At 46.8% G+C, this 25,192-nt stretch overlaps 1 protein-coding gene across 12 annotated transcripts in view; it reads right to left on the bottom strand.

Moving 5' to 3' along the window:
* The window catches only part of tacc1 (transforming, acidic coiled-coil containing protein 1), a 457,444-nt gene that overhangs the window by 22,782 nt on the left and 409,470 nt on the right, over window positions 1–25,192 (bottom strand). For all 12 annotated transcript variants that reach the window (XM_072485833.1, XM_072485836.1, XM_072485825.1 and 9 more), the window contains one exon: window positions 7,268–7,481. In XM_072485833.1, coding sequence (XP_072341934.1) covers window positions 7,268–7,481 — 214 coding nt within the window. The remainder of the gene's footprint in view (window positions 1–7,267; window positions 7,482–25,192) is intronic.

The following is a 25,192-nucleotide window of genomic DNA, read 5'->3' as shown; positions in this document are numbered from 1 at the left end:
TACACAAAGGCATTGACATTGTAACAAAATTTTCAAATACATTAACTCATTCACTTGTCGAGAAACACCCTGCTGCCTCTTCGGTTGTTTTCCAGTTCAGCCCAGAGCCATGCACACGTTGATATCTCTACACATTCTGAAACTTCTAAAAAGGGGTTTGATATTGCAAACAGCCCATTTTCAATGAAGAATGCATTTGGAGCCACAATGCCATCTCAGGCAATCTGACCACAGAATGAATTATGGCACAGAAGGTGGCTATTTGGTCCCTCCAAACCATGCTGACGTCCCCACCGAGAAATTCAGTCAGCCCCACTCCAGTGCTCAATCCCTGGGGCCCTGCATGTTCAATTTCTTGAAGTGCCTGTCCAATTTCACTGCAGTATCACCGATTTTCACTTGCATCACCCTCACAGGCACACTATTCCAGGACAACTCCTCGCTGGACTTCTCAAACTGCCCCAACCCCCCAATTCCAGAATACTTGTGGACTCCTTTAGCCTGTGGCTCATCAGGAGCCTCAACCACCGTATGAAATTGATGCTGCCCAGCTGATCAAAGACATTTCAGTGGAAACTGACTCTTTAACTGGAGTATATAATTTCCGAAGCCACCAATCACATCTGTTCCACATCCCTAAATGACCATGAGAAGGTGGTGAGCCACTGCAGTACTGTGGTGTCAGAACACCCACAGTGCTGTTGGGAAGGGAGTTCCAGGATTTTGACCCAGCCACAATGGCATGTGTCTTGGAGGGGAATTTGCAGGTGGTGTTGCAATGCTTCTTCTGGCCTCGTCCTTTTAGGTGGTAGAGGTCACGCTTTTGGAAAGTGCTGTTGAAGGAGCTCCCACAGCAGGGCTGCAACTGTGCATTGGTGGTGGAGAGAAAATGTTGAAGGGTGGATGGGGTGCCAATCAAGTGGACCTTATCCTAAATAGTGTTAAGTTTCTTGAGTGTTGTTGGAACTGCACTCAGCCAGGCAAGTGGAGAGTATTCCATTACACTCCTGTGCCTTGGGAGATGGTGGACAGGCTTTGGAGAGTCAGGAGGAGAGTTATTCTCTGCAGAATTATGGCCTGCTCTACTGGCCATAATATTTATATGACTGGTCCATTTTAGCTTTTGGACAATGGTAACATCCAGGATATTGTTAATGGGGTATTCTGCTTGGGTAATGCCACTGAATGTCAAGTGGAGATGGCAGGATTCTCTCTTGCATAATAGTCATTCAGTTCAGACAAGTGTCGGGCAATGTTACTTGTCATTACCAGATCAAACCTGAACATTAACCAGGTCTTGTTGCACATGGTCAGAGACTACTTCAGAATCTGAACATGTTAATTTCCATTTCTGACTTTATGATGGAGGGAAGGTCATTGATGAGGCAGCTGAAGGTGGCTGGGCCGAGGCCACGACTCGGAGGAACTCCTGCAGTGATGTTCTGGGACGGAGATAATTGACAATCACAACCAACTTCCTTTGTGCCAGGTATGACTCCAAGCAGTGGAGCTTCCCCCCCCATAATTCCCAATGACTATAATTTTACTTTGATACCAAGATGCTACATTTGGTCAAAAGCTGCCTTGCTGTCAAGGGCAATCATTCTCATCTCACCTCTGGCATTCATCTTTGTCCATTTTTGGAACAAGACTGTAATGAGGTCAGGAGCTGGGCCTATCGAGACAAGACTAATGGAACGGTAATTGGTCCTGCTTTTTGTCCACACAACATAGGTGGGCAATTTTCCACATTGCTGGGTAGATGCCAAGCTGGAATAGCTTGGCTAGGAGTGCAGCAAATTCTGGAGCACAAACAATACTACTGCCAGAATATTTTCAGGGCCAGTGGCTTCAGCCATTTCTTAATATCACGTCGAATGAATTGAATTGACAGAAGACTAGTATCTGTGATGTTGGGTCTCAAGGTGGAGGTTGAGATGGGTCATCCTTTTAGCTCTTCTGGCTGAAGGATGAAAATGCTTCAGCCTTACCATTTGCACTGATGTGCTGGGCTCCCTCATTATTGAGGATGGGGATATTTATGGAGCCTCCTCCTCTACTTAATTAGTGGTTTAATTTTTTACCACCATCCATACGACAGGACTGCAGAGCTTCTATCTGATCTGTTGGTTGTGGAATTGCTCAACTCTGTCTATCACTTGTTGCTTATGCTGTTTAGCATGCAAACAGTATGGTCTTGAAGCTTCACCAGGTCGACACCTCATTTTCAGGTACACCTGTTGCTGATCATGGAATGCCCTCCTACACGGTTTGTTGAAACAGGGTTGATCTCCTGGCATAATGGTAGAGTAGGTAGCACAGTGGGTAGCACTGTTGCTTCACAGCTCCAGGGTCCCAGGTTCGATTCCCACTTGGGTCACTGTCTGTGTGGAGTCTGCATGTTCTCCCCGTGTCTGCGTAGGTTTCTTCTAGGTGCTCCGGTTTCCTCCCACAAGTCCCGAAAGATGTGCTGATAGGTATTTTGGACATTCTGAATTCTCCCTCGGTGTACCCGAACAGGTGCCGGAGCGTGGTGACTAGGGGATTGTCACAGTAACTTCATTGCAGTGTTAATGTAAGCCTACTTGGGACAATAAAGATTAGTTTAATTATTATTATTAGGAATTACACGGTAGCACAGTGGTTAGTGTGGGTTTTCTCCAGGTGCTCTGTTTTCCTCCCACAAGTCCCGAAAGACGGGCTGATAGGGAATTTGGACATTCTGAATTCTCCCTCTGTGTACCCGAACAGGCGCCGGAGTGTGGCGACTAGGGGATTGTCACAGTAACTTCATTGCAGTGTTAATCTACTTGTGACACATTACATATTATTATATATATGCCAGGCCATGAGGTTACCGACTGCAATTGGTGAATACAGTTCTGTTGCTGCTGATGCCCACAATGCCTCCTGGAGCCCAGTTTTGAGTTGCTAGATCTGTTCAAATGCCATCACATTTAGTACAGTGGGAGTGCCACACAACATGACGAAGGGCATACTCAATATAAAGATGGGACTTTGCCTCCACAAGGATCATGCGGTCTTCCCTACCAAGACTTTCATGGACAGATGCACCTGCGGCAGGTAGACTGGTGAGGTCGAGTAGGTTTTTCATTATTGTTGGTTTCACCTGTTGCAGACCCAGTCCAGCAACTATGTCCTTTAGGACATGGCCAGCTTGGTCTGCGGTGGTACGAGCAAGCCACTCTTGGTGATGGATACTGAGGTTCCCCGACCAGAGAACATTCTGTGCCCTTGTCATGAGAAGTGTTGAACATGGACGAGTATTGATTCATTGGTTATGCGGGGACAGTTCATGGTAACCAGCAGGAGATTTCCTTGCCCATGTTTGACTTGATGCCATGAGGCTTCGTGGGGCCTGGAGTTGATGTTGAGAGGACAACTCTCTCCCAACACTATACCACTGTGTTGCCACCTTAGGTGGGTCAGTCCCACTGAGGGACAAGACATACACAGTGATGGTGATGATGGTGTTTAGGACATGGTCTGTAAGGTATGATACAATTTTGGCACAAACCCCCAGATGTTCGTAAGATGTAAGCAGGGTTGACAGGGCTGGGTTTGCAGTTGTCGTTTCCGATGCCCAGGGCAATGCCGAATGGTCTATTCAGTTCAATTCCTTTTTGACTTGGTACAACAGAGTGGCTCACTGGGCCATTTCAGAGGGCATTTAACAATTAATCACATTGCTGTGGATCTGAAGTCACCTGTCAGGATGGCAGACTTCCTTTCCTAAATTACCCTCAGTTCTTGTAATACATCAACTTAGATCAAATCACCCCTTAACATTCTAAATCCCAGCGAATTCAACCCTAGTTTTGTAATCTCTCCTGGTAATTATTTACCCCTTGGAGCCCAGATATTATTCTAATAAATTGTACGTTGCACTCACTTCAATATATCCTTTCCCAGAAGTGAACACAGTGCTCAAGGTATAGTCAGCCACGACTTTGTTTATGCAAACCCATGCCACGGTACTGATGTTCAGTGGTAATATCAACCATTTTTATAGAGCGAAGAGAGATAATCTTTTCAAAGGACAATGAACACACAGGAACCTAGCTGATCATGTGTCAGCACTGTCTGAAGAAAGGGGAACTGTGCACCCCTATCAATCAGTCCCTCCTGGAGGAGAACAGTAGCCCAAAATGAGTCTGTACCTCCTCGAGGGGAGGTAAATAAAGGTTGTAAATGATTAGATGCCAACAAAACCAACAGTGCACAAAATATATTAAACAGCAATGGCGATTGTAACCCCACATCATCAAGCAGAGTTTAGCACCCTGGTTACTGTTTGGCAGGTGGCAAATCTAAATCCTGATTTTGCAACAGATTGTTTTCCAAGAGAGATGGCATGCAATTGGCATTTGTTCTTGCAAGCAGATTATGACTGCGCCACTACCTAGGCAAGGCATTTTTAATATCCTCATCCTCTTGAAAATCATTAGATTTTAAAATAACTTTGGATGGCAAATGAGGAAATAAATAAAAGCAAAGTTACAACCACAAGATTTTTTTTTTTTTTTTTAAGCTATTTGACGATGAATGCACCTGGTTGTAGGATCAACACTATTCAGTCAATTCCATGACAGACTGGTGTTTGTATGTTCACAGTTTCCTCAGTTGAGGAGCTGCTGAATCAGCCCCAGGTCTAGATCCAAAAGAGCAATACACATTCTGGATAGGATGGGATGGGGTTGACTAGTGGCACGGCGGAACACTGGTTGCCAGGGACCCGGGATCAATTTATGTTGTGTGGAGTTTGCACATTCTCCTCGTGTCTTAGTTTAAGTGGATTGGCCATGTTAAATTGTTCTTTAGTGTCCAAGGGCGTATGTAGGTTAGGTTACACGGTTGCGGGGATAGGCCGGGGTGTGGACCTTGGTCGGGTGCTCTTTCAGAGGGTTGGTGCAGACGTTTAAAAAAATGTAAAAATTTAGAATACCCAATTCATTTTTTCCAATTAAGGGGCAATTTATCGTGGCCAATCCAGCTACCCTGCATATCTTTTGGGATGTGGGGGTGAAACCCACGCAAACAAGGGGAGAATGTGCAAACTCCACACGGACAGTAACCCAGGGTCGGGATTGAACCTGGGACCTCTGTGCTGCGAGGCAGCAGTGCTAACCACTGTGCCACCGTGCTGCCCTGGTTGGTGCAGACTTGACGTGCCAAATGGCCTCCTTCTGCACTGTATGGATTCTATGATTCTTTGATTGTATGACTGGATTAAAATAGGTTCCGCATTATGCCGTGCTAAAATTACATGTAGTAGTGCAGTGTCAGCCATTTGAGACGATGCTCAGCTACCTTTGTACTCAAATTACACACCTTACACAAAAGAGTAGCATGGAGAGGGATGTGTACTGAAGCAACCGTGCATCAAATTAAACTTTAAAAAAAGCAATGGTCAGGTAATCACATTGATGGGTGAAACAAGCAGAGAGTGATGAAAGACATGCATCTCTGGAACACTGCCTGACTCCCATTTGGTCCTGCAACACATACGTCTTCAGTTCGCAAATATTAAATAAAACTTTGCTTTCAAATAGAAATGATAATTCCTCTTGCATACCTCCCTCCCCAGCTGTTCTTCTGAAGTCACCAAGTTATTGCTGAGTATTGACAGAACTCTGGCACAGATTCGTACACACGGGAGGGCAGGTTTCACATTTTTCATTCACGACTACCTTTTAAAAATTATTCAGCTAATCATAGATGGTGGGCCAGACTTAATGCGCAGCCCATGGCATTTAGCTTCAATCTCTCATGAGCTGCAATACAAACCCAATGAGAGAGATTATCAATCTACTGAAACTAGCCTCGTGTTCCTTGCAATGGTGGCACGCGTTTCACCTGACTCCGAAACAACAACAGTTTGCACTTAAGGAGCATCTTTAACACAGTAACATATCCCAATGCATTTCACAAGTGCATTATCAAACCAAAAAGTTAACACCAAGCCACATAAGGAGCTATTATGCCATATGACAAAAAAAAGAAATTGGTGTGGAACTAAGTTTTAAGGATCATCTTAAAAGGAGGAATATAAAGTAGTGAGGCAGAGGAGTTATCCAGCGTTTCGGGCCCAGATCTGAAAGCACGACCATCAATGTTGGAGTAATTCAAATCAGGAACCCACAAGTGGTCAGAATTGGAGGAGTGCAGCAATCTCGAAGGTGGAGAGGTTACAGCAGTTGGCAGGGGCCTAAGCGGAGGAGCCGTCTAAAAACATGGATTGGTATACCGGGCAGTGTAAAAGATAGTTCGTTCTTCTCAGGACCAGTAACTGTGCTCAACTCAATAGTTGATAGTTTTAACTGTGAGGTAACAAATGTTCACAGGTCTCCAAACTGCCCACCAGCCAAACAGCTTCTGCAGAATGCTTCCAGTGTGATCATTGGCTCAAAGATACATGTTACGCAGACAATTTGACAGATGGAGAAATGGATGAAGAAACACAACAGGCGTTCAAAATGAGCTGATGTAACAAAGAAGGCAGAGTGCCTTCAGAAAAACAAAATGACACACTGAAAATGTGCACAAGATTAAAAGCTTTTATTCAAGGTTGCTTTGTCTTCACATTCAGCCAGCACACTAATGACAGCATCCAAGCATACATACGGCCTCGCTTGGTTACCACTCAGGCACACTTACTCTTAGTCTTTGGGACCAGTTCTGCATAACCTGAGTAACAAGGATTTAAAAATGCAGTTTGCTCTGGATGGTCAATGAACCCTTCAATGCTTGCAAGTCCCACTTGAGAATTCACTGCTGCTTCCCCGGAGGTGGAGACGTTGATGTATGGCCCAGTATTCAGTCCCTGGGACGGCTCACAGGGTTAAAGCCCACAAGTCTTCTTATGCAGGAAAAGACCTGCACCGAGGTAGTTATAACAAAGTGCAGGAAACCTCTTCAGATGTGCAGAAAATGTGCACTTAACATTCTCTATTCACTGGGAGCAGTGAAGTATTTGCCTTTGTATTATTGTTGGAAGCACTTCAGTTTTCAATCTGAGTTTTCTACTCATTTCTTTATTGCCATGAACAGTGTTTCCAATCATCACTTGACATGAGAGTTGAGGATAAATGATTGCAAAGCGAGGATGTTCATGTGAAATGCTGACCGGGCACAAGAGACCTCAGGCAACGTGCACCCACCAAATGTCCAAGAGGGAGATGGTTCGACAATGGAGTGCAGACAATTTGGGTCAAAGCACAAAAGCCCTTCAAAACAGGCCTCTTACCTTCTGAAGGGGCTGAAAATTCTGGTTTAGTGGCGGTCGTCGATTGGTTGGAGCATTCAAAGTACTCTGTGTCCTCTTCCACTTCAGCTTTCACCTCTTGGCAGCCAGGTTTTTGACTGACTGTTGTCGTGGAAGCCAGTTTCTCCTCGTCTGTGGCATGCCTCTCCCGGTGGGCAATGTCGGGGACGTCACAGCTTTCAAGTGGCTCCGCATCCTGAAATGAAGATCATAGTCTTTTTTTTTTTTTTAAAGCAAAGTATCATACACAACTCTCAGTCACCTGATGACATGACCAGGCACTGGCCATTGCTGTCTGTGTGACCCATGTTCAGGATTCTCCTGTTAAGTCTGATCAATACACCTCACCCCTCGCACCAATCCACCCACCACCCCACTCCCCTTCAAAAGATACTTAACCATTATTGTGAGGAGCTTAGGCCATCAGAAGTAACTTGAACCATTTTGGAATAGCTTGAAAGCATCTTTGAATTTTCAAACACTATCAATGTACCGGCAGTTTTCTTGAGGCTTCGGTCTTCCCAACTAAATCAAGCTCCAGCAGTCATTTTGCCGCTTCACTAACCAGGAAGTGGTCTTTGTGTTTGGTCATGTAACAGAATCTAAGCTGATTGGGCCTAGTGCGAAGCAAGCAAAAGTGCATACCCTCTGCAAGCAACAAAAGCCACTTTTCACATCTGTCTATCAAATGTGAAATGTTAATTAATGTTGATGAGCTCTTGCATATAAAGTTACGCAGCATTCTTAAATAACAGAGCTGCCTCCAGCTCAGTCGAGTTTAAGTTCATAAAACAAACAGAACAGCGGTTAAACTCTAACCGGGGGGGGTTGGCTTGGCGAGTAAAACATTCCTCCAACTGAGAATTTTAGATCAAAAATCAGCACAAGTTTAATATCTACCCTGTTTCACCCCAACTCAGTATTTTCTTACCACTTGCTGCACCAACCCATTCTCCACCTCCCTGATTAAGAGGATCCTTCTCTCCTCAGAGGGCAGTCAATGGAAGATGTATTAATTGTGGATTTCTCATTGTCAGGATAAATGCTCGGAGTTGGGGCAGGGTGGGAAGCACCAGCAGCACTATTATAAATCCCTACAATTATCTATCAAGGGGTGCCAGCTTCAAGGTGCAAGTTTCAACACGGCAACTGCAGAAACGCATGTTGGCAATGGCACAGCTGCAGGGTGACCGTCCTGGAATTTTAAAGAATGAAGACATATTGCCAGTAGCTAATTTCAACGAGCAGCATTGAATGTTCTACCTGTGCAGCACGTGGTCCAAACAGGAGACAATGAGGCGTCATAAAACCTGTAAATATTCCTGTTTTTTTGGGCGGCATGGTGGGGGGGTTAGCACTGCTGCCTCATGGCACCGAGGACCTGGGTTCGATCCTGGCCCTGGGTCACTGTCTGTGTGGAGTTTGCACATTCTCCATGTCTGCGTGGATTTCAACCCCCACAATCCAAAGATGTGCAGGGTAGGTGGATTAGCCACGTTAAATTTCCCCTTAAATGTAAAAAATTATTGGGTACTCTAAATTTATTTTAAAATATTCCTGTTTTTTCTGCTGATACAAGATGTGACAACGGTTCCAGCTAAAAGGCACATTCAGGCAAACTGGGAGCAAATCATTCTCGTGGTCATCTGACTCGAGTCATTATGCTGCGACATCTCAAAACTTTAATATTGCTTCGTAACTTTGAACACTACCATCTTGCGAATACAACAGTTTCATTAATTTCAGCGCCTTAAAAAATATACTGACTTTATAAACCCCAGGAAGCATGATCAACTTGGGAGCCTTTCAAAGAATCATGCAAACTCTCAGAGAAGGCCATTCAGCCCATCATGCCTGTGCCAGCTCTTCGAAAGACAAGTTGTGCTTACTCCCCTATCCTTTCATGTCCATCAACCCATAATTTCTTTATCCTAAATTAGGGTTTAGCATTTATTCAACATCTTACACCAATGACTAAAATTAATTCCTATTGTCATACTTTGGTAACACTCGTGGGCCAACATTTTCCATTACAATTGACCACATTTTAAATAGAAACTGCTGATGTAAACTTGTCACACTGTAATGACATCCTCCCACCAGCAGTGGTGCTCCACTTTACCATCTCTCTTTCTTCAACCTGCATTGCAGAGAAACAATGGGGATGGAATTCGGTCTTGCATACCTGGTCCGATAATACCTTCCCCTCTGCCAGTTTACCGGAAGAGTACACTTGCTATCGACTTCCTCATTTACACAGCCATGGGAGATTTGACTGCGAATTTCATTTTTTTCCTTCCTAGCTGTTATAACCTGCCTACTTACCATTGGCTGGGGACTAATGACTATCCCACAATCCTGTGGGAGGATGAGCTTCCCCAATGAGGGGGGCGGAGAAACCACTAGTAAACTCCTAGTATAAATAAAGCTGGCCAGTTCAGGGACCAGCAGGAAGGAGTATGTAGCAAGGGAAGTGACTGCTGTTATGTATATATGTTATAGTAAATAAATGTTATTATTTTGTATCCTTAAAACTCGTGCTGGATTCTTTGTGGCCCTTACAAAACTGGTGACGAAGGTTAAAGTGAATAGCTGTCTACACTGCTGAAGCCACCTCCCTGGATTTTTGTTGGATACAGGTTGGAAGTTGTTTTCTATTACACCATGCCTCTGTACGGACGTTTGGATGTTTTTGATGCTGCACTGGAAAGCTGGAACCAGTACACACAACGGATGCGTTACTATTTCCGGGCAAACAATATCACCGAAAACGAGCGTCAGGTGGTCATATTGCTCACTGCCTGCGGCCTGCATACGTTTGGGGTGATTAGAAGCCTTATGTACCCAGCTGCGCCGGACACAAAAACGTTTGATGAACTTGTGAATATAGTGGGGCAACATTTTAAACCAACCTTGTCCATGATAGTCCAGCGTTACCGGTTTAATACCGGAGGGGACCCCTGGAGAATCCCTTGCCGATTTTCTAGCCAGGCTACGCAGGATTGCGGAGTACTGTGACTATGGTGAGACCTTGTCAGAAATGTTACGCGACCGTTTGGTTTGCGGTATTAACAATGCGGCCACCCAGAGAAAGTGGTTAGCGGAGCCAACATTGACTTTTCAACAGGCCATTCAAATAGTATTGTCCCAACAGAGCGAGGAGTACAGGAGCTACAGGGAATGGAAGTGCATGCCTTGGGGCGCAACCCCTTCCGTCCGAAAACGTCCCCCCGCACTCCTGCAGTACCTTGGGCGAGGCACCGTCCGGACCGACACCAGTGGCCGTCTGACATTCCTCCCCGAAGGGAGCCTACTCCAGAGCCATGTCCGTGTCAGACTTGTAGGCGCCGACCCCTTGGTGGACGGCGGTCCTGGGGGCGCCAGTGGCGCTGTCGTTCCGACCGAAACTGGGACCAGCCCAGGGGCCGTAACTGGGACCAGCCCAGAGGCCGTACCTTCCATGTGGATGAACCTGCGGCGCCTACTCCAGAGGACGTGGAGACGGAGGACGACTGCCTGCAGCTGCATTGTGTGGCAGCTCCCCGTGTGGCCCCCATTAAGGTGACAGTACGGGTCAATGCCCACCCGCTTGAGATGGAGTTGGATACTGGTGCAGCGGTCTGCGTGATCGCCCAGAGGACATTCGACCGCATCAAGCAGGGTATACAGACCCTTACATTAACCGACTCACAGGCCAGGTTGGCCACCTACACGGGGGAACCACTGGACATTGCAGGAACTACAATGACCCCTGTTGTCTATGGACGCCTGGAGGGGCGTTTCCCACTTATCGTGGTGCGCGGCCATGGGCCCAGCCTGTTGGGTCGGGACTGGTTGCGCCATTTGCGGTTGCAATGGCAGCACATCCTCCAAACAGTTTCTGAAGGGTTGACTGAGGCGCTAGGACGATACCCAGATGTATTCCAGCCTGGTTTGGGGAAAATAAAAGGGGCTGTAGCCTGTATCCAAGTTGAACCAGGAGCCACGCCGCGGTATTTCCGGGCGCGCCCAGTGCCTTACGCCTTGCTCGAGAAGGTAGAAGGGGAGCTCACTCGTTTGGAGAGTTTGGGTATTATCAGGCCCGTCTGTTTTGCTGACTGGGCAGCACCAATTGTACCTGTAATGAAGTCAGATGCCACAGTTCGCTTGTGTGGCGACTATAAACTTACAGTGAATACAGTTACTCGACCGATACCCAATGCCTCGCATAGAGGATCTCTACGCGAAACTTGCAGGTGGACTCTCGTTCACAAAATTAGATACGAGTCACGCCAACCTGCAGTTGGAGCTGGACCCTGCCTCCCGACCATATGTAACGTTAATACACACCGGGGCCTGTATGAATATACACTGTTCCCCTTTGGAGTATCCTCTGCCTGCGCAATTTTTCAACGTGTTACGGAGGGCATTTTGAGAGGTTTACCACGTGTGGCTGTCTACCTAGATGACGTTTTGATTACAGGGACGTCGGAGCAGGAACATTTGGAAAATGTGGAGGCTGTCCTTAGACGCCTTTCGGAGGCTGGAGTCAGTTTACGTCGCACAAAGTGCGTATTTCAGGCAAAGGAAGTAGTCTACCTAGGTTATCGGGTGGACCGCGAAGGTCTGCACCCGTCGCTGAGAAGGTGCGTGCAATTCAACATGCCCCCGCCCCGACTGACACTTCACATCTTGGTCCTTTCCCGGTCTCGTAAACTATTACGGGAAGTTCCTCCCCAATCTGGCAACTACGCTGGCCCCTTTGCACCTTCTGCTAACGGAAAATCACACCTGGGTTTGGGGTCAGCCGCAAGAAACCGCTTTCCGGCAGGTCAAGCAACAATTGTCGTCGTCTGGGTTACTAACCCACTATGATCCTGGAAAGCCTTTGCTCATCACATGTGATGCATCCCAGTATGGTATTGGGGCCGTCCTGTCCCACAAGATGGAGAACGGGGCCGAACGACCGATAGCTTTCGCCTCCCGCACATTGACTGCAGCGGAGAAAAAGTACGCGCAGATAGAGGAGGGGGGGCCTGGCAGTGGTTTTTGCGGTGAAACGCTTCCACCAGTAAGTGTACGGCCGCCATTTCACTATCGTGACTGATCATAAGCCCCTGCTGGGACTTTTCAGAGAGGATAAGCCAATACCGCCCATTGCTTCTGCACGGATCCAGCGCTGGGCTTTGTTGCTTGCTGCATACGAGTATTCTCTGGAGCACAAACCAGGTACGCAGATAGCAAATGCCGACGCACTGAGCCGATTGCCTTTATCGACCAGCCCCATGTCGACCCCCACGATCGGTGAGGTGGTTGCAACCCGAAATTTTATGGACACCTTGCCTGTCACGGCATCACAGATCCGTGAGTGGACCCAGACGGAGCCAGTCCTGTCAAAGGTTCGGCACATAGTCCTGTATGGTGGGCAGCATAGACAGCTCCCAGGCGAGTTGCGGGCATTTTCCTCCAAGCTGTCAGAATTCAGCGTGGAAGACTGCATCCTCTTGTGGGGAACACGTGTGATTGTCCCGGAAAAAGGCCAGGAGCTGATACTATCAGACTTGCACAATGGGCATCCAGGCGTGACCAAGATGAAAATGTTGGCCCGGAGTTATGTCTGGTGGCCAGGCCTCGACACCGACATTGAGAAGGTGGCCCAAAACTGCTCCATTTGCCAGGAGCATCAGAAGCTTCCGCCGGCCGCGCCCCTACATCACTGCGAATGGCCAGGGCGGCCTTGGGCACGCTTGCATGCAGATTTCGCAGGCCCTTTTCAAGGATCCATGCTCCTTCTACTAATTGATGCCCAGTCCAAATGGCTAGAGGTGCATAAGATGCAGGGGACAACGTCCTGCGCAACAATTGAAACAATGCGTTTATTGTTTAGTACGCATGGCCTCCCCGAGGTGCTGGTCACGGATAACGGCACTCCATTCACGAGTGAGGAGTTTGAGAGGTTCACGAAGATGAACGGCATCCGCCATATCCGCACTGCCCCTTACCACCCGGCTTCAAATGGGTTGGCAGAGCGCGCAGTGCAGACATTCAAAAGAGGCCTAAAGAAGCAGTCTTCAGGATCAATGGACACGAGACTGGCTCGCTTTTTGTTTACGTACAAGACCACCCCCCATGCAGTGACTGGGGTAGCTCCCGCAGAACTCCTAATGGGCCGGAGACTTCGCACCTGCCTTAGTATGGTTTTCCCGGACATTGCCGCAAAAGTACGCCGCACACAAGAACTGCAGGGACATGGATTTTCTCGGCATCGGCCGATTCGGCAATTTGCGCCCGGTGACCGTGTTCGTTCGGAATTTTGCTGGTGGTGCCCAATGGGTTCCTGGCGTAATCTTTCGCCAAACAGGCCCTATATCTTACTAAGTGCAAGCCCAGGGCCGTCTCCAGCGAAAACATGTAGACCACGTTCGGTCCAGAAGACCATCCCCTCAAGAGTCCCCACCCCCGGAGCTCATTTCAACAGCCGCAGAGACCAGAGACAAGGGAAGGTAGTCCTCAATCTTCCACTGGTGCCTCACTTGAAGCCTGCGCAGGTCGTTACGGGACCGAATGGAGATAGAGACGCTGACATGACGGAGGCAGCAGACTCTGACTCAGAGATGGAGACACAGGATGCATCAGAGGGGGAATCCTCGGGTCCACGGGCCGTGGATGTACAACCGCGCCGTTCATCACGGAAGCACCGGTCTCCGTCTCGTTACACGCCACCTGATCCAGCGCCGCGTGCAAATGATGTCCGGCCTGCGGCCAAACGAGTCCGACGCCCTCCTTCGCCAGGGTCTTCGGTGGATTCCTTGGACTTTGGGGGGGGGGGGGGATGTTATAACCTGCCTACTTACCATTGGCTGGGGACTAATGACTATCCCACAATCCTGTGGGAGTATAAGCTTCCCCAATGAGGGGGGCGGAGAAACTCCTAGTATAAATAAAGCTGGCCAGTTCAGGAACCAGCAGGAAGGAGTATGTAGCAAGGGAAGTTGCTGCTACTGTTATGTATATATGTTATAGTAAATAAATGTTATTACTTTGTATCCTTAAAACTCGTGCTGGATACTTCGTGGCCCTTACAAAACTAGCCTTTAACAACTCTTATCCTTTCGGGCTTCAACCAGATCAATTATTGTTGTTGCTGCTTTGTTTTAAAATAAAAAAAGTGTAGACACGGTGGTGTACAATTGGCAAACCACCAGGTACTGGGTGGTTAACTAAATGCATCTCCTCTGACAACACCCAGAACAACACACCACATTGCGGCTAAGCAGGAGTGGCTTGGTTGTACACTTAAAGATGGCTTGTGGAGATCCATTGAAAGTGATACCTTCATCTGCTGGGAGCTCTGCTGTAAATGAGCAATTTCTTGTGGCAGACTTACTAAGTTAAGCCCACTCAGGTGATAGTCCCCAGTTCATCACCTCCGCCTCTCGTTGGTGGTAAAGCAAAACAAGAAGGCTCGTTGAGCCATGACTGCTTCAGAGTTCACCGATTTGATCTTATTGGAGGCTTGCCATTCACAGTCTGATGAAGTTTACAACAGAGCCTCCAGTTGCCACTGCAAGTTTCAGCCAGTGCTTTGACAACAAAGAGATAGCGGTTCAATAATTCCACTATACTAGGCTTCTGCTGCAACTCCAGCAGGAGGCCAGTGAACCCTCCTGAAATCCCAGTAAACAATGGCAGTTGCTTGTTTTACAACACAGCCCTAAGTATGGGCAATGCTAATTTTACTTCGTAACCACAAACTTTAGAAAGTGTGTGTGAGACATGTGACGTGACATGCCCAGCCCATCTAATTACAGCCTGACCATCAATTTCCCCCACTGTGGTATTTAAAATGTTGGCAAGCTTCAATTGTGCCTTGGGACTGTGTTGGAGTCACACTGTTCTTTTTGTCTTGGAAAGAAGCAAACAAAATTTTTAGTAAACAAGAAATGCAATTAGTGTTGCATCGAGTGCACTTATTTTATTTACAGTTTGATGGGGGTGTTATGGAGGTGAAGTTTAAAAGGTTATGGCATCATCAATACAGGCGACATCGCCAATGTTCATCTCTTCCGCTTGACTAGGGCAGCACAGTGGTTCGTACTGCTGCCCCACGGTGCCGAGGTCCCAGATTCGATCCCGGCCCTGGGTCACTGTCCGTGTGGAGTTTGCACATTCTCCCAGTGTCTGCGTGGGTTTCGCCCCCACAACCCAAAGATGTGCAGGCTAGGTGGATTGGCTGGCTAAATTGCCCCTTAATTGGAAAAAAATAATTGGCTGCTTGAAATTTAAAAAAGAATCTCTGCACTTCATTAAAGGACCTACATTTGCTCGCACACCCATCACCGCACTTCAGTGACATTAAAAAAAAAAAATTACCCAATTTTTTTTCCCCCAATTCAGGGGCAATTTAGCATGGCCAATCCACCTAACCTGCACATCTTTGTGTTGTGGGGGTGAAACCTATGCAGACACCTATGCAAACTCCACATGGACAGTGACCCAGAGCCGGGATTCGAACCCGGGTCCTCAGCGCCTCATGCGGCGCCCCTCCACAGTCACAGATTACATGTGAAAGGTTTTGAGGCATCACAGACTATGTCGATAGGATTATGTACATGTAATTCTTCTTCATTCAGGTCACTTTCCAGACCACATTCTCATTGACAATTCTACAAAACATAACCATCAATTTGCAGGTGAGACAAATCTGGGTGGGAGGGTGAGTTATGAGGAGAATAATGCAAGAGATGTTTCAGCGTGATTTGGACAAGTTGAATGAGTGGCAAAATGCATGGCAGATGCAGTATAATGTGGAGAAATGGGAGGTTATTCACTTTGGAAGCAAGAACAAGATGGCAGTTTATTATCTGAATGGCGATACATTGAGAGAGGGGAATGTGCAACGAGACTTGCGTGTACTTATACAGCAGTCACTGAAAGCAAGCATCAAAGTGCAGCAGACAGTAAAAAAGGCAAATGGTATTTTGGCCTTTATAGCGAAAGGATTAGAGTACAGGAACAGAGGTTGCCTTGCTGCAATTATACAGGGCCTTGGTGAGACCACACTTGAAATATTGTGCAGTTTTGGACTCTTAATCTCGGAGGATGCTCTTGCTCTCAAGGGAGTGCAGAGAACGTTTACCAGGCGGATGGCAGGACTGACTTATGAGGAAAGATTGAGTCGGTTAGATTTATATTCACTCTAGTTCAGAAGAGTGAGGGGTGATCTCACAGATATATAGATATTTCTAACAGCTCTAGACAGTCCAGATGAAGGAAGGATATTCCCGATGGTGGGGGTGTTCAGAACCAGGAGTCACAGTCTGATGATATGCAGTAGACCATTTATGACAGGGATGAGGTGAAATTTCTCCACCCAGAGAGTGGTGAGTGATGCATTATCAATTACGACGAGACGAGAGTAGGGTGTAATCGAGGCTTTATTATGCAGGGATGTGTAGCCTCCCGCAGCTGCTGCCGAAATGGCTGCAGCTTGGAGAGCCCACACATTTATACTCCGCCTACTGGGCGGAGCCAGCAGGCAGGGATCTACCCCTGTACCTGTAGTACAGGGGCCTTACCGTAATACCCCTCGTATGCGGCATATACTATAAAACAGTGGTGACTACCACAGTGAGCCTGTGGAATTCACTACCACAGAATGCAGTGGAGGCCAAAACAATGTAGATTTTCAAGAAGGAGTAAGATATAGCACTTGGGACTAAAGTGGTCAAAGAATATGGGGGGGTGGGGGAAGCGGGAACAGGTTATGATCAGCCATGAGGGTGGCTGAGATGACAAAAGAACAAATTAAAAGGGGAGTGCAAGGTAAAAGGGGAAGAGATATAGGGAGGGAATTCTACAGCCTGGGGCCCAGGCAGCCGAAGCCCCGTCCCGTGCTGGAGGCATGAAAATCAGGCATGTTCAAAGTCCTAGACTCGGAAGAGCACAGATATCAGGGAGGGTTGTGGGGCTGAAGGAGCTCAGAGATAGAGAGGGGAGAGGCCACGGAGAGATTGGAAAACTAAGACATGACTTTTAAAACCAAGTTATTGCCAGATCGGAAGCCAATCTCCGATATAGAGGCCAGGTGTTCGCACCGTCGAGAACACCGTCGCGTTTCACCACGACGCAAACAGGGCCTGGACACTACCTATTCTGGCCCCCAGAGGGGGCCAGCACGGCGCTGGACCGGTTCACGCCGCTCCAGCATTCTTACGCGATGCCAAATGGGCGCCGCACCAACCCACACATGCGCAGTTGGGCCGCACCATCCTGCGCATGCGTGGGGAACGTCTTTCGCACGCTGGCTCCTCACCAACATGGAGCCGGTGTTCTGGGGCCGCGAGGTAGGCCCGGAGGGGGGGGGGGGGGGGGAGGGGGGAAAGAGAGAGAGAGGAGGCCAGCCCGCCGATCGGTGGGCCCCGATCGTGGGCCAGACCCCATCGGAGGCCATCCCGGTGAAGGAGCCCCCCCCCCCCCAGCGTTCCCGCCGGCAGCAACTAGGGGTGGACGGCGCCGGCGGGAACCTTTCGTATCGTAGCGGCCGCTTGGCCCATCCGGCCGGAGAATCGGCGGTTCTCCGAGCGGCCCGGTGCGAATCGCGTGCCACTGGTTTCTGGGGGTTGGGAGAATTGCGTGCGGGGGTCGGGGCGACGCGCCCCGGCGATTCTCCCACCCAGCATTGGGGGGGGGGGGGGGGGTGAGAATAGCGCCCATGGTACGTCAGCAAGCACATGGGCTGATGGGTGAATGAGATTTGTACATGTTTGGATACAGACAACAGCGCTTTGGATGAACTCAAGCTAATGTAGGTTGGAAGATTGGAAACCAGTCAGAAGAGCATTGGAATAGTTAACTTTGGAGCTAACAAGGAAAATGCTTTTGAAAATTGTTGAAATCTATCATACAAGTCAAAAGCTAAACTTTCGGCACAGACCATGTCTTGACCACAGGAGGAACGCAAGCAGCGAGTGATCAGGCAAACTTCCATATTTCAATAAGCATGCAGAGCAGCAGAGGGCAGCACCAAACCAGATTCCATCTGATGTACAGAAAGCCCATCGTCAATAGTAATCTCAGGGCCCAGCTGAAATTCTCCTCTAAGCAAAAGGAAACCCAGTGAGATAAATCAGAGAAGATATTGGGGAGCTTTGAGTAAATAGTGGATAATACATATGGAACTGGGTATCATTAAGGAATGCAGTTGCAGCTCATTTTTCACTTCCCCAAACCTTTTCCAACATTGTACACTGAGCATTGTATCATTCCAAGATGTATCAGTGGACAATTTAATTGTAGAATAAGGATATAGATTTGCTTTGCATTGTTTTTTGTTTTTTGTAAATGGCAAAATAAATTGTCAATCGTCAGTTGCTCAATTCACTAGTGCCTTGATGACAATGTGACCTCTTTTTGGGCATTCCTTCATTATTTACCATCACTTGTGTGTAGACTTGATTTTTTAAAATCTGGTCAATCTCTGGTGAGGAATGAAATGGAAGCCCCCTACATCAACCTCTTTTACAGTATCCCTCCCTGGGTTACTTTTTCGAGCCTTGGCATCTTGTTCTGTATCAGCTGTATGAGCTCGTTGACATTCACCTCTTTGACAACCCATCACAATAATGCACCAAATGCTGCCTCAAATCACTGCTCTTCTAATTTTGTGCGTCTGAAGACGAGCTTAAAAACTGTACAGAAGAGAAGCATGGTGGAGAAAATGAAATGAAATATAAATCGCTTATTGTCACAAGTAGGCTTCAATGAAGTTACTGTGAAAAGCCCCTCGTCACCACATTCCGGCGCCTGTTCGGGGAGGCTGGTACGGGAATTGAACCGTGCTGCTGGCCTGCTTGGTCTGCTTTAAAAGCCAGCGATTTAGCCCAGTGTGCTAAACCAGCCCTAAAACCTGAAATGGTTAACAAACAATGTGCGATACAATAAATGACTAAAGAAATTAATTTGGCTAAAAATCGGGACAAAACTTCGAAACCTGACTTGACGAATGGACTCTTAAGGGGTGGGAGGGTCGATGATGAGAGGAGATTTCTCCTGGTTGGAGAGTCAAGAATTGTTGGTCAGAGTCTCAGGATTTAGATGAGGAGAAATTTCATCATTCGAAGGGTTGAGAGTCCAGGGAATTATCTCCGGAACTGTTTAAGTGTATGCAAGACATGGCGGCACATGGCACAGTGGTTAGCACTGCAGCCTATGGCGCGGAGGACATGGATTCGAATCCCGGCCCTGGGTCACTGTCCGTGTGGAGTTTGCACATTCTCCCCGTGTCTGCGTGGGTCTCACCCCCACAACCCAAAGATGTGCAAGTTAGGTGGATTGGTCACGCTAAATTGCCCCTTAATTGGTGAAAAGAATAATTAGGTACTCTAAATTTAAAGAAAGTATATTCAAGACCAAGGTTAATAGATCTTTGATACACGACAATTAAAGCATACAAGGCGAGTGTGGGACGGGAGCTTGGAGGTATAAGATCAACAGTGATGTTGAATGGTGGACCAGGCTCGAACAGTCAAATAGGATTCGTGCTCCAATTTCTTATGGGAAATGTCCTGGGATCCCTGGGGAGAGGGAGTGAAATAGGAAAAACTGGGGAGAAATGTCTTTGAGGCCCCTAGAAATTATATCTTGGGTTTCTATTGAGGCTGAGGATTGAAAGTAGTCAGCATAGTGCCAATTCTCAACAGCATAGACAATTAACCTGGTTAATGGCTCGTGTTAGACAGGAAATTGAGGAATATCTACATAAAAAGGAAAAATAACCAGCAGCAGCCAATATAGATTTCAGAAAGGAAGATCATCCTTAAAGATCTTAGCTCCCCAGGAGCTGACAGTTACAATGGGTGTAGAAAAAAGTCTTGCAATGTCTTTGACAAGGTACCACACAAGGAGACTGTTGGAGAAGATCAAGGCAAAGAGAGAACAGCAAATTGGACTCCAAAATCCCATTCTCAATTTCCTCCTTTCTAAACAGTTCAGGGCAGAATGGAGGCGGTGTCCCATCAGTTTCTGTTCTTCTGCTGCCTCACGCTGCTACTTATATTAAAAATTGTGCTCCGCACTGCTGACCAAATTTGTAGGTGAGAACAGCAAACAATTCAGAGGTCAAAGGGTACAGGGAATACTGATTAGAGAGAGCGGAATAGGCTATAAGGAAGAAGTGGCAGATCAAATTCAACGTCAGCTGGTACATTTCAGTTGACGAATGTGTTCTTGGTGTGGTGAAAGTCTGGGTCATTGGCAAGACTGGAGGGTTTGGAGGGGATTCAGTTTCAGAAGATGTCAAAAGGAGCAGCGAGGTCAGGTAAAGCCTACTTAAGTCTTGTGGCAAGAGGTGCAGAAAATCGAATCCGGAATATAATGGTCAGTCTATAATCTCTTCCCAGGGCTGCAGTTGGAATATGATATGCAGGTTTGGCCTTCAGGGAAAATGGAGGCAAGAGAGTGAGTGGGTACAGCACAGATTTGTTTGGTTTGAGGAAATACAGAGTTAAAATACTCAATGCTGTCTTTTCATTGGCACACGAGATTGAGGTTATTTGAGAGGGGCGTTTAACATTGTGAAGAATAATACAGGGTGTAACATTCCAAAGCTGTGCAAAAAGAAATTCTCCACTCCAATTTACATCGTTATAGAAGGTGTATGAGCGCTGCAATTTCTTTGCAGAAAGCTTAGTAACGCTAAAATATTATACAAAACAAAGCACAGAAGTGTTCTACCTACATATCAGAGAGGTCATTGGCATTACATAATCAATACTCGTGTTTTTTTCTCAAAGTGTTTTCATCCTTAATTAGTCACTTGCTTCCCATGAGCAGTCACATATAAACCCCTGTTGTAAAACATTTTGATGGGCAAACCCAAGAGTCACTACCCTATCACCGCATACACTTTATACCTTTTAAACTGTGACGCTTGCGTGTTAGGTTTTGTTTCATTTGACGGCATGTGGCGCCGTGGTTAGCACTGGGACTGCGGCGCGGAGGATCCGGGTTCGAATCCCAGTCCTGGGTCACTGTCCGTGTGGAGTTTGCACATTCTCCCCATGCCTGCGTGGGTTTCACCCCCACAACCCAAAGATGCGCAGGTTAGGTAGATTGGCGACGCTAAATTGCCCCTGAATTGGAAAAAAAAATAATTGGCTCTCTATAAAAACAAAAAAAAGGTTTTCTTTCATTAAATTAAGCAGAGCAAGACTTAAGTGCCACAGCTTCATGGTATCTCACATCAGATGGGATCTGCTGAGGCTTCATGTTCAGCAGGTGTAGCCAACACATGGTTCTTAACAGTGAGAGTTAGGAAGCTGTGTGGAAAACCTCCCTTACAGTAACAACACCCAGCAAAATAGCAATGGAGCATTTTTGTTTTAAAAAAAACTATTGCAGTTCACACTAAAAACGACTGTGAACAAAAGCAAGGCTGCAGCTGCCTCTCTGGGCACAGAGTGATGTGTAAACCATTGCAGTCTGTGATTATAACCTGGTAGATATCTGTAACTGTGAGCCACAGCACCTTGTTTGTATTCTTGGCATGTCAGTGCAGTTGCAGGAAAATACAACTTGAACAGGACTTTCTGGCTAGTTTTATCACTCCAATGTTTGCACTAACAAGGAGTATTAGTTCAGCTCCACTGCACTCCAATGCACACAATCATACTCTTTTCCTCATCGCTTTCCTGAATTCGGCGTGATTAAAGTTTTAATCTCCAGATTAAAGTCCACTTTTGAGGACTTTCACTGGCTCCTATTGTACCTGGAAGGCTGTGCTTGGAAAAGCATTTCACTGATATTGGTGAGGAGGCACCCAGGCGTGTTTAATGTGTGACAACTGTGCTGATACAGAAAATTTGAATCAAAAGTTAGGTTGAATAAAACTAGGATCCTCCACATCACAAGAAACAAATCACAAACATTAAACCTTAATTCAGTTTCCCCAAGGTGTATTCAGCCATCCTGTATTCCCAGTAGGAGTGTGGGTTGGTGTTTCAGTTCTAAGCTATTCTGAGAGTGCAGGATTGGTGAATTTACTCTCAGCTCGTAGGTCACAGGGTTTCTGAGCATCGAGCACTTAGCATCACCAAAGGTCACTGATGCCATTTTAATAAAAGAACTGTGAGTGTATATAAATGAACCCCAAATGCTCATCACTCGTTCTCACTCCATCTTATACACTCCAGTAACGCCTCAATTTCAAAATTCTCATTTATATTCAAATAGAGATCCCTGCTCGCCTCAAACACGAAAGACTTACAATTTTCACCATTGGTGGCCATATCTAGTGACACCGAGACTTGAAAACACTGGAATTTCTTTCCTAGATCTCCCCACCTCGCTCCGCTTTTTCAAGATTCTCCTTAAAATCTGCTTCTTTTACCAAGCATTTGGTCACCTCTCCCAATAGGACTGTCAAATTTTGTTTCGTAATTCCCCCGTGAAGCACCTTAGGATGCTTTGCCATGTTAAAGGCACCATATAAATGCAAGTTGTTGTTCAAATGGAAACCAAATTCTGCAGCTCAAAACTAAACTGCTTTCAGTTGAAGCTTGCTCTGATTCAGTGGGGTGTATTCCTGATGTGCCTGGGACATTCCGAAGACTCATTTCTCTGTAGGCTGTCGACAACGTGGGCATGTTGTTTTCAAGACACAATGAACCAATTGACCTCACTGCGTACTCAGCAGTACTGCAGTCTTGCCCGTTGCCAGTGACCTTTCTGTTCTCTCTCATTTCCCCTATTCCATGCACTAACTGGTGGCCGCACAATGTCACTGATCTTCATTTCACCTGGAGAAAGGGGAATTTGGAAATTCTCCAGCACCGGTGTTGCCCATCAAAGGTGGAGCCGAATTTCTGCACTGCCAAACAATGTTTTATTAATTTGGAGTGCCCAATTCATTTTTTCCAATTAAGGGGCAATTTAGCATGGCCAATCCACCTACCCTGCACATCTTTGGGTTGTGGGGGCGAAACCCACGCAAACACTGGGAGAATGTGCAAACTTCACACGGACAGTGACCCAGAGCCGGGATCGAACCTGGGACCTCGGCGCCGTGAGGCAGCAGGGCTAACCCACTGCACCACCGTGCTGCCCCTACACTGTCAAACATGACTGCTTGGCCTGATGCCAAATATCAGCTACACCACAACGAGCTACACACAATCCAAGAATTAGAATTCATGGTGCCATCAAGATTGAAAAATCAGCATTGCATCCGTGCTTTAATCTGCAGGACTCCATCCTGCCACCTCTGGACTCAGGGGTCCACTGACCTCCCTGTCCTGCTTCATAGAAACTTGACCAAAAGCTCCATACCCAACACAGCAGTTCTGTTGGTTCGTGTTTGTAATGTTGGTTTAAGTAGCAGACCAAGGTTTGGCTGGCACAAGTTTTCGATGTAAAATATGAAAGGATCATCCTGGTTTGTTTTGGATGAATAGCTTTGGTAATGCCTCTCCATTAGCTGTGGGCCCTTCAGCTGTCCTGACTCTCAACTCCTGAATTCCCTTCTTAAACCTTTCCACCTGTCCTCTGCTTAAACTTCGATCAAACTTTCAGTTACTTCTCCTAGTATTCATTTTGTGGCTGGGTCTTCACATTTATGTCCGATAATAGCTTGTGCGACATTTTTGCTATACTAAAGAGTTTTGTAAGTGCAAGTCAGTCATTGTCAATGCTTGGAGGCCCATTACGACATGAACGGTGTCACAACATATGGGCAATACAGAATGAAGCTGCTAAAATTACACTGTCTCCTGAAGCACTGTGGATATTCACAGAAACCTTAACTGACACCAATGTACTGAGCACCAGAGTAGAAACAGTGCAGGAAGTCCAAGTGATTCAATGGTCAAGTATTAGAATCAACCCCAAGCTTTCTATTAATTGAGAAATGCTCCAAATTTGTGTACTCGGCCACTGATTATATAAAACCCTTTCAAATGGAGACCAAAGACCACCCCCCACCCCGAAAATACATATTACAACAATACCAATCATCAATACTTCAGCCTTTAATTGCCAAGAGGTTATGAATGGGAAGTCTAACCTAGCTAGTTCAAGAAGAGCTCATGTGGCCCTCAAGACATCATGAACAGAGTGGGTTGCGTGCTCCCCTTCGCAGGTGGAGAATGAGATTAGATCAAAAGGAGCAGGGAACCGGGGAAGATGTGCCCGGGTTTGGAAGGGGGGGGGTGCCTCGGAGATAAAAAAAATTCATCTCCATCTTAAATGGGTCACTTCCCATTTTTAAACAGTGACCCCCAGGGCGGGATTCTCCAGCCACTCCTGCCCGGCAAACGGAGAATTCTGCCCAATGTCAATGAACTTTTCACTGTCCCAGTCTTGGCCGTGGCAATCTTGCGGCGGGCGGGGCGGCAGAATCCTGCCCCTAGTTCTAGATTCTCCCACAGGAGGAATCATCCTTTGCACATCCACCTCGGCAAGTGCCCTCAGATCTTTCATGTTTTCATCAAACCATCTCTTACTCTTCTAATCGCCAGGGGATACAAGCCTAGCCTATCCAGCCTTTCCTCAAGACCGCCTGCCCATTCCTGGTTTCCCTATCCAGTAAACCTAATGCATTTATGTCTTTCATTAATTAACGAGGTCAATACTGTACACTGCTCCAGATGTTGTCTCAGCAATGCCCTGTATAACTGAAGCATAACCTCCCGATTGTTGTAGTCAATTCCCCTCGCATTATGCATTAACCTTGTATTAGCTTTGCTAATTACTTGCTGTATCTGCATTCTTTGGTTCATGCACTAGGACACCCTGATCCCTCTGCTTCTCAGAGCTCTGCAATGTCTCATCAATTAGATAATAAGCTTCTTTTTTTATTCTTCTGGTCGAAATGAGCATTTTCCACATTGTAATCCATTTTATCAAATCTCTGCCAACTCTCTAAACCTATTC

This window comes from Scyliorhinus torazame, chromosome 20 (genome assembly GCF_047496885.1).
Source record: "Scyliorhinus torazame isolate Kashiwa2021f chromosome 20, sScyTor2.1, whole genome shotgun sequence".
Classification (NCBI taxonomy): domain Eukaryota; kingdom Metazoa; phylum Chordata; class Chondrichthyes; order Carcharhiniformes; family Scyliorhinidae; genus Scyliorhinus; species Scyliorhinus torazame.
Note: the sequence above shows the minus strand (reverse complement) of the source record. Positions and strands in the feature narration are given on the sequence as shown.